The 11,159-nt window shown below is 34.2% G+C and overlaps 1 protein-coding gene across 1 annotated transcript; it reads left to right on the forward strand.

Moving 5' to 3' along the window:
• The first annotated feature begins 416 nt into the window (after positions 1-416).
• LOC101557231 (serine/threonine-protein phosphatase 2A regulatory subunit B'' subunit gamma-like) lies at positions 417-1,916 on the forward strand. The gene has a single exon (XM_055143648.1). It carries the CDS (start codon positions 467-469, stop codon positions 1,826-1,828), a length of 1,362 nt encoding a protein of 453 aa, XP_054999623.1. The 5' UTR covers positions 417-466; the 3' UTR covers positions 1,829-1,916.
• The last annotated feature ends 9,243 nt before the right edge of the window (positions 1,917-11,159 follow it).

Below are 11,159 nucleotides of genomic sequence, written 5' to 3' on the forward strand. Positions count from 1 at the left end.
ACAAATTCTGGGGGCTAGAGCAATAGCACAGCAAGTAGAGAGTTTGCCTTTGCATGCGGCCAACCCGGGTTCTATTCTCAGCATCCCACATGGTCCCCTGAGCACCACCAGGAATTATTCCTGAGTGCAGAGCCAGGAGTTAACCGCTATGAATCGCTGGGTGTGACCCAAAAAGAAAAAAAACACTGGACAAATTCGAATTACTCCTTATATATAGGAAACTAAATATGTGCTTAGATTGTGATATAGTTCTGTATGCTTATGTGAATAATAAATTATCTATGAATCATTGTCAAATGAATAAAATACATTCTACAGAACTTTACATAATATCTCCTTTTTGGTGAATATCTATGAGAAGAATACTTAAGATAGTTCCTGCATGAAGATAATATAAAAATATGTATGAGTGGAACCGCAGCTCATCCAAAGAGCAAATGTTGGCGCCGCAGCGCGGGAGTCAGCTATGGACTGGAAAGAAATCCTTCGCCAGCGGCTAGCGACGCCCAACACTGACCTAAAGAAAAAGAAAAGTGAGCAAAAACTGAAAGATGAAGAAATGGATTTATTTACTATGTACTACTCTGAATGGAAAGGAGGTGGAAAAAACACAAATGAATTCTATAAGAACATTCCCCGTTTTTATTATAGGCTGCCAGCTGAAGATGAAGTTTTACTACAAAAATTGAGAGAGGAATCCCGAGCTGTCTTTCTGCAAAGGAAAAGCAGAGAGCTGTTAGACAATGAAGAATTACAGAACTTATGGTTTTTGCTGGATAAGCACCAAACACCACCTATGATTGGAGAAGAATCAATGATTAATTATGAAAGTTTTTTGAAAGTTGGTGAAAAAGCTGGATCAAAATGCAAGCAGTCTTTCACAGCAAAAGTTTTTGCTAAACTCCTTCATATAGATTCTTATGGAAGGATATCTATTATGCAGTTCTTTAATTATGTCATGAGAAAGGTGTGGCTTCATCAAACAAGAATAGGACTCAGTTTATATGATGTTGCTGGTCAAGAGTACCTTCGGGAATCAGACTTAGAAAACTACATATTGGAACTTATTCCCACTTTGTCACAATTAGATGGATTGGAAAAATCTTTTTATTCCTTTTATGTTTGTACGGCTGTTAGGAAGTTCTTCTTTTTTTTAGACCCTCTAAGAACAAGGAAGATCAAAATTCAAGATATTTTAGCATGCAACTTTCTAGACGATCTGTTAGAGCTAAGGGATGAGGAACTATCAAAAGAGAGTCAAGAAACAAATTGGTTTTCTGCTCCTTCTGCCCTAAGAGTTTATGGCCAGTATTTGAATCTGGATAAGGATCACAATGGCATGCTCAGTAAAGAAGAGCTCTCTCGCTACGGAACAGCAACCATGACCAATGTCTTCTTGGACCGGGTCTTCCAGGAGTGTCTCACTTACGATGGAGAAATGGATTATAAAACCTACCTGGATTTTGTCCTTGCATTAGAAAACCGAAAAGAACCTACAGCTCTTCAGTATATTTTTAAATTGCTATATATATTGAACAAAGGTTATCTGAATGTCTTTTCCCTTAACTATTTCTTTAGGGCTATACAGGAACTAATGAAAATCCATGGACAAGATCCTGTTTCATTTCAAGATGTCAAGGATGAAATCTTTGACATGGTAAAGCCAAAGGATCCTTTAAAAATTTCTCTTCAGGATTTAATTAACAGCAATCAAGGGGACACAGTTACCACCATTCTAATTGATCTGAATGGATTCTGGACTTATGAGAACAGAGAAGCCCTTGTTGCAAATGACAATGAGAACTCAGCAGACCTGGATGATACATGATCTCTCAAAGACTGAATTATATTCATTAAGATAAACTTGAATGTAGCATATAAAACCTTTGGTGCACAATCCTTAGAAAAGACTTAAATAAAACACTTCTGTGCCTGTAAAAAAAAAAGAGTATGTATGAGAAGAATGTGTATGAGGAGAATATATATGACAGTCCAATGATAACCAAGCACAAATGACTTGATTTTTCTCCTTTGTATCTGTATTTTTGTTGTCAAGAATTAAACACAAGGTCTTGTACATAGCAAGCATGCATTTCACCAATGAACTATATCATTGTTGCTGCTAGTAATTTCTTTTCAGGAATACTGGTAAGTTAAATGAAAGTATTGGGAGATAGACTTATTTCAGTACTTTGTTTCTACATACATCTGTATTAGTATTCAAATATTTATAAGAAACAATGTAAAACCAGAAGACAGTAAATGTCCCAATAAATGCAATTCTTAATAAGTAACTTTAAACAGATTTATTCTTATCAAATAGTTATTTGCAAGATAGTTAGTTTGAACTATTTTATGTTACCTATATTTGCTGTATATAATATTTCATTTATCCTAGAAATTGAGCTTCCATATGGCCCCACAATATCACTTCTGGGAATATATCACGAAGGTGCAAAAAGGCACATTAGAAATTACATCTGCACCTATATGTTCATTGCAGCACTGTTCACAATAGCACACTGTTCACAATCTGGAAACAACCGAAGTGCCCGAGTCAGACTACTGGGTAAGGAACCTTTGGTACATCTACACAATGGAATACTGTGCAGCTGTTAGGAAAGATGAAGTCATGAAATTTGCTTATAAGTAGATGGACATGGACAGTGTCATGCTAAGTGAAATGAGTCAGAAAGAGAGAGACAGACATAGAAGAACTGTATTCATTTGTGGAATATAAAGTAACATAATATTGGATGGACACCAAAGAACAGTAGACACAAGGGCAAGGAATATTGCCCCATAGTTGGAAGCTTGCATCATGCCCTGGGGGAGAAAGCAGTTGGAATAAAGAAGGGTTCACTAAATCAATGATGGTTGGAGTATTCATTTGGGATAGAAGATGTGTCCTGAAAGCAGATAAAGGACTAAAAAATGTTAACCTCTCAATATCTATATTGCAGACCATAATACCCTAAAGTAGAGAGAGAGTATGGGGGAAATTGTCTGCCATGGAGGCAGGAGGAGGGTTGAAAAGGGGAGGGGTATACTCTGGATATTGGTGGTGGAGAATGTGCACTGGTTGAGAGATGGGTGTTTGATCATTACATGATTGGAGCTCAAACATTAAAACTTGTAACTGTATCTCACGGTGATTTAATAATAAAAATTAAAAAAGAATTTGTTTTGATTATTTTAGATGCATTAAAAATGCTTCACTAGAATATGGAATGCTCATCAAGAATCAAAGTTTCAACCAAAAATAATAGCACTGTGTAGCACTGTTGTCCCATTGTTCATCGATTTCCTCGAGCAGACACACCAGTAACGTCTCCATTGTGAGACTTGTTACTGTTTTTGGCATATCGAATAAGCCATGGGTAGCTTTCCAAGCTCTGCCATGTGGGCAGGACACTCTTGGTAGCTTGCTGGACTCCGAAGAGTAATCAAAACCAGTTCGGCTGCGTGCAAGTTGGCCCTACCCATTGTGCTATTGCTTCAGCCAATACTAGTAACAACCAATAACAAGCAAAATTAATATTGTTCAGTTGTTGTAATATTGTTCAAGCAGAATATGTTAAATAATATCTTTCTTGGGTTTTTATTATCTTTGAAATTATAAGTATGGTAAAATTTGCAGTGACTTGAAAATTGCATTGAAGAAAAATGTGTGCCAGAAATAAGTTGATTTATACATGCATTATTAAGATATTCATGACCCCTAAATTACAAGTATTACGGTAAGTATCTCATGGCGATTCAATAAAATTTTAAAAATTTTAAAAAATGAAAAAGCAGGAAAAGGGTGGGCTCAAAAGACAGAGAGTGGCTGGAGTGATAGCACAGAAGGTAGGGCATTTGCCTTGCACACAGCCTACTTGGGTTCGATTCCCAGCATCCCATATGGTCCCCTGAGAACTGACAGGAATAATTCCCAAGTGCAGAGCCAGGAGTAACCACTGTGCATCACCAGATGTGACTCAAAAAACAAAACAAAACAAAACAAAAGGATAGAAAGAATAAGAGGGAATATGCCTGCCACAGAGGCAGGGGGTAGAGGTGTGGGGAGGGGTATTTGGAACATTGGTGGTGGAGAATGGACATGGCGGAGGGATGCGTACTTGAACATTGTTTGACTGAAACACAATCATGAAAGTTTGTAAATCTGTAACTGTATCTCACAGTGAGTCATTAATTTAAAAAATTAATAAAAAACAAGTATTATGGTCTCTATTTGATAATGCCCTAAATTAGAACCCACATTTCTTAAAATATATGATTCCAAATACTATTATTTTCCTCTCATGTAACCCCATTATCTCAGATTATATGGTATATCGGAAAAGTTTATGGTAATTAACTTATTATTTTAATATGTTTAGTTATGTAAGTATTATGTGTCAATGCTTTTAGAATTAATAATTAAATATGTTGATTAATGAATATCTCTTATATTTCACCTAAAGTTTTCAACCCTATTTATTATATACATATGTATATATATACATATATACATATATATTCATATATATATATATATTCCCCTTTCCCCCTATTCACTTTCTCACTTTCTACATTGTTTGGGAATAAATTCTTATTTTGGGGAGCCACACCTAGTAATACTCAGGTGTTTCTTCTGGTTCTGCACTCAGAAATTACTCCTGGCAGTGCTCAGGGGATTCTATAGGGTGCCAGTTATCAAACCTGAGTCAGCTACGTGGAAGGCAAATACTCTATCTGCTTTGCATCACTTTAGCCTCATGTTTTTGGATAAATTTTGTCACATATTTAAAAATATTTTATACATTTAACATATATTTTAGAATAACATACAGATAAATATTTTATACCTGGATGATTTTTTTTTATTTAACTCACAGTTTAGCAGGCATCAGTCTCAAGAACTAGACCATTAGCTTTACCCCACAGGCCCTCTTGTTCTTCTTACAAGTCATTAACCATAAGAGTAACAACAAAGACAATTTCACTTACTTTAATGTTTACATAAATTGAATCACACTGCATTTTTTATGTTTAGCTTATGTTCATCAATTGTTATTTGAAGAATTCATATAATGTTAATGTCTATGCTAGGAACCCTTTTATTATTTTTTAGTGAAATAATTGACAATGCTAACATGCAATTTTTTCTTTCCTTCCAACTGTTGGTAGATACTAGAGTAGCTCTCAACTTAGATATATTATGAGTAACCCTAATATGAACATGCAGCATGTATCTCTGTACATGCAATTCTAATACTCGTAAGCAAAATAACGTACTTAATCAGAAGCAGTACACATTTGAGCTTCAGATACTTCGAAGCAGTCAACTACTTGGTTGTACTAATTCACACTTCTAACTAAATACACTATATGGAGTTCCAATTATTCCAAATTCTTGGCAAAAATTTAAAAAGTTTATTTTTGTTATTTTACTGGACTGTTATTTTTAAAATAGTATCCAAATCTAACCTGTATGACGTTTATAATCTAATATGTATAATATTTGTGATGTTTTATGAGCTTTCCTTAGCTTTTTTCATCAGATTTACTTTTCATTGTTGCTATGTCTGACTGCAGTTAATAACATTTCTCTCCATTCCAATGATTGCTTTGGCTTCATCTGAATAATCCAGCTAATCTCCCTATTTTAGTTCTGCAATCTTAATAACATTTGCCAAATACTTTTACCTCTCTATCTGAATTTCTGTTTGATTGGATAACTAGGAATAAGAAATTTGGGACGGAAATCTAACAATTTAAATGACTTTCTCTGTAGCTCTTTCTTTCTTACATACTAGAACAAATATGAACCTGATGTTAGACAGCTATCATTACTATTCTTTATAAGGCAAGTACTACTTGTGTCGAAATGCTGTGTCCCACGGATGCAGCTGAGAGTACCCAGCTGATACAGGCACATGCTTTAAGTCACACAGGAGAAAAGTCAGATGCAGGAGCATTGCACTACCTGACAAGCCACTCTCGTTGTAGTTAGCAAGCAGTCACTGCTCGGGGCTGTAGTGATAGCAAAGTGCGTAGGGTGTTTGTGCTGTCCGGGTTCTATTCCCCGCACCCCATATGGTCCCCTAAGCACTGCCAGGGGTAGTTCCTGAGTGCAGAGCCAGGAGTGACTCCTGTGCATTGCCAGGTGTGACCCAAAAAGAAAAATAAAATCACCACTCTTAGGACCAGAGAATAACTGGCACAGAGTTATAGAGTTATTATCCTTGCTTTCCTCTTATTCAGTCCTTCCCAATCACTTTGCTGTTTCTCATAAAAAGCTCATTCTTCCACATTGGATCAACATTATCTCAACTTCTAAATGAAATTCTGTGCAGGGCAGAAATAGTTTATAATGTGCACTATGTCTATATGAAACCAAAGTTTTTACATCAGGATAATTTTGTTTGTTTGGTTTGGGGCCATACCCTGTAGTGCCTAGATTTTCTCTAAGATTTATATACAGGAATCATTCCTAGAAGTGGTCAGAGGACCATGCGCAGGGACTAGCCACAGTCAAATTGGTTACGGCCACTTGTATGTCAAACATCTTATCCTCTATACTATCTCTCTGGCCCCCAAGTTTTAATTGTACTTAATCAATCTAAATTTAAGTAATAGCAGTACCTAGTAGATTTTAGAGCTCTACAGAGTCGATCACTTGGAAGATCTTCCTTGGTTATAAGTAGCCTAACATTGTACATTTCTGAAAAACCTTTGCTATATTGTACTTTCTCAAAAAAACTTTTCCTAAATTCCCTTACAATGCTACATCTACTTTATACTTCGACTTATAATAACATATAATTTTATATAAAAATTGTATAAACTCACTTTGTGATGCATTATTCAACCTCATATTCATTATGTAATTAAAAATTTTGGAGTTCTCTAGTATGATTTTGATTTTATTTTCCTCATTCCTAAAATCAAATATATTTCTATAAAATCTTTAATTCTAAGATTTATTTTCATCAAGCTACTATTTCATACAAATATCTTAAAAATAAGCAACTAAACTATTATTTATGTTCTAATATATTTGCACTTATGACATCCATTTTTTAGAACCTATAAATAATAAAATATACAACATACAAATCATAAAGTTGGTAGATTTTAAGTATACTAAAACAGACTGTAGACTGTCATAAATGAATTCAATTTTAAGACAAATGTACATAAGGTGGGGTGAATGGTAGTAACTTCAAAAATATTTGGAAGGATAGTTGTTAAAATGTGCAAGAACCCAGGATTTTATAGTTAAATTGGTTTTAAATATGAAGTGGTAAATATTAATTCTCAAAATAACAGGAGAGAACCATATGCCAGACATGCCTTCAGACCCCATTTCAGCCTGTTTCATTCGGGTCAACCCAGAGTGGGGCAGTTTAGGCCCCTCTGTCCCAAAAGAGCCAGCACTAGAAGCCAAAAACCTGCAGACTTCAACTGCTACCATGCTGACGGCTGTTCTCCACATGATCGGATGAGTCTCACCCATTAGTGGACCTATTCCTGGACCACACAGCCGCAGTTGAAGCCAAGCTACATCTCATACTTTACACCACTAATTTTCTAAGAATAGGGCATCATATTTTATGGGGTTTAAAGTAGAAGGCAACCAATACTAGAGAGAAATACATTTTTTCAGATATATATATATATATATATACGTATATATATCTGTATCTGTGTATCTGTAAAGGTTAAAATTTTAACAACATGTTTGTAATCTCTTATAGAAGGTTTAATGGCTCCTAGGTAAAATACAACAATTTTCACAGTGTTTCCTCTAAGAAACCAAGTTTGTATCATTTTTTGTGGATTATTCATAACAAACAATACAAAACAAATTATTTCAGTTCTGCTTTGGGGGCAGGGGTTGGATTTCAGGATAGAACCATCCAAAATATGGTGGTGGGAAGGTTGTAGTAGTGGGATTGGTATTCGAATATTAAATGTAATAAAATATTGTGAAACACTTTATATAAATAAAATAAAATTTTAAAAAGAAAATGGGAGATAAGCTTCATTATTTTAAAATATTTGAAATTTATTTTTAAGAATTTTTAGTTGAAATTATTTGAAATGTTATTAAAATTTCTTTTTAACTAATGAAATGTAGTAATGTACAGTTTTACTTCTTACTTTGATTTTCCATTATCTGTGATAATTTTCAGATGGGCTTTGCTTTTTTATTTTTCCTTCACCTACATAGTTTTTAAATTCTTTGTGAGAAGCTCATTTTCACTTTAGCTTATGATTTACATTTTAGAGTCATTCTCAATTTTTATACAAATGAAATTTTCAAGAAGATGTGAAATTGATATCATTTTACCTTTTACTCAATCTTTATTTAAAAATTATTTAAAATTTTCTTATTTACATGATTAATAAAGTTATAATCTATATTTTTCGTTATAACAAATCGGTTTATTTTCAAATATGAAGTTTTTTAGTACATGTTTTTATGTGTAATGAGCTTTTCTAGTTGCAATGATAGAACATTATTTCACTATATCGAACTTTTAATGCCACTGTGCATTTCCTGCTTAATGAAATGCATATATTTTAAAACTAAAACTAGCTTGCTGGCAAGGATTTAACACTTTTGAAAACTTCCATAGGTATATGTGAATATATATATATGTGTGTGTATATATATATATATACACACACACATACATACATATACATTTTTGTGCACATATAATTTATTTTCTGATTTTATATATTCATGCAAGTGGGAAACTTTTGAAAAAAATTATAAAATTTGAATGAGTGGAAAATCCAAGTATCTGCTCACAGAAACAGAACTCTTAATTCTTAACTGTTCTTTCCAAAACTTATATTTAATCTTGTTTTTAAAGTAATATCTGGAAATTTGCTGAATAAACAAACCACAACTTTGCTTTACTTACAAATTAAGTGTAATATACATGCATATGCATGCATATATTTAATGCGCTATTTATAATAAATTAAAAATAAATTATTCATTATTTTATTTTCTCCATATCAAAAATGAGTTTTCATATATATAAGTTTTGAAATATAGGGCTGACCACATCTGTTTCAGAAAAAGTAATTATTAAAATACTAGGGTCATTAATAATAAAACTGCTCCTATTCATAGTACCCTTATGCACAAAAGTAATTTCCTATGGTGCTGATAATTTGTAAATTTATTTTAATTTCTTTATTGTGAATAAATTTGGTCATCTACTAATGCAAAATTCTATAGAAAACTTTATCTTTTAAAATCCTGTAATACTTGAGAATAACTACACAAGATAATATACAAAAACTCTGAATTATAAATATGCATTTATAAGCTTTTAAATATCAAATATTCTTCAGAATTATATATACATATATATATATATATGTATTTATATTTTGCTTTTTGGGTCACACCTGGCAATACACAGGGGTTACTCCTGGCTCTACACTCAGGAGTCACCACTGGCAGTGCTCAGAGGACCATATAGGATGCTGGGAATCGAACCAGGGTCGGCCCCGTGCAAGGCAAATGCCCTATCTGCTGTACTATTACTGCAGCCCCAAGAACTATATATTTTTTATTTTATTTGCTTTTTGCTTTTTGGGTCATACCCGGCAATGCATAGGGGTCGGTCCTGGCTTATGCACTCAGAAATTACTCCTGGTGGTGCTCGGGAGACCATATGGGATGCTGGGAATCAAACCTGGGTTGGCCAAGTGCAAGACAGACGCCCTACCTGCTGTACTATCACTCTGGCCCCCTTTATTTTTTAATTTTTTGATTTTTGGGGAGAACTATATTTTGAGTTTAGATAGATATGAATAAAATGACTAAATATAAAAATACCTGTTAAAATTATTAAGATTCTATATTCAGTGGAAGTCTTGGGTTTCTCTATATTTCAGAGTGAGGTAAGTTTGTCTATTCTTATGAATTATCTTTTGGTTGGTTTTGTTTCATTTTTGCTTTATTCTTGATACTTTTTAGATGTAGTTGATATAACATGGTTACAGTTGTGCTAATATTTATGCTTTTTGGGTAAATTGCCACAATTCCACCTCTAACAAGTTGGCAAATACCCTTTTTCATAATTCCTTTGTCACTTCTAGTTCTCCTCTGTGAACTGTATATTCAAACATGTCTACATATCAAGTAAGCTTAGAATATAAAGGTCCTTAAGGCAAAGGAAAAGTTGCTATAGTCTTGGAATACAGAGACATTACTTCCCTCTGGAGAAAGAGCCAGACATATTTACTGTCAGTACAAAAAAAATGTTTCCATCTAATGCAAAAAGCAGATATGTAAAACAAACAGATCTCTAAGGTTAGGTTACTTCTCTTTCATATAAATCACTATATATACAGACATCATTCTATTTCACTGTTTCAATAGTATTTTACTGCAAAACACATGTTGGTACTCTGAAGCTTGTAATTTAATGATGTCCTTCGTCTCTGAACCAATTTCTTGTAACTTTTTTCTAGAATTGATAAAATTCAATCCCAGCCACCATATATGGTCCTGGAAAACTCCAGATATGATACCTGAGAGCAGATTCAGGAATAAGCTCAAGCACAGCTGTCTGGTGTGTTGAGTTTTTTTTTTCTTTTTGGGTCACACCTGGCGATGCACAGGGGTCACTACTGGCTCTGCACTCAGGAGTCACCCCTGGCGGTGCTCAGGGGACCATATGGGATGCTGGGGATCGAACCCGGGTCGGCCTCGTGCAAGGCAAAAGCCCTACCCGCTGCGCTATTGCTCCAGCCCCTTAAAAAAAAAAAAAGAAGAAGAGAAAAAATGTAGACACTAGTGAAGAGGAACTGAGACAATGACTATTGATTATTAGGCCATGCTTAAAAAATATGTCTAGGTGATTGCTGCTAACCCTGCCGCCAAGCATGGGCTCTCTGTTGCTAACTGACTTTCACCTCAGGTCTGTTCCATTGTCATTAAACGGTCCTGTTTATCATCATACACTTCTGGCTTCCCCTCTTCCCTTGCTCCACTCACCTGTTAAAAGTTAGGGATCATTACTTTAAAAATAAGATAAATACACCGAGCAACAAAAGGAATAAAATCCACCTTAACATTGAAATCCAAAAATCCATTTTAACAGTGGACAAAGCATCATCATGATTAAGATAAAATTCTT

Source organism: Sorex araneus, chromosome 1 (genome assembly GCF_027595985.1).
Source record: "Sorex araneus isolate mSorAra2 chromosome 1, mSorAra2.pri, whole genome shotgun sequence".
Taxonomy (NCBI): Eukaryota; Metazoa; Chordata; class Mammalia; order Eulipotyphla; family Soricidae; genus Sorex; species Sorex araneus.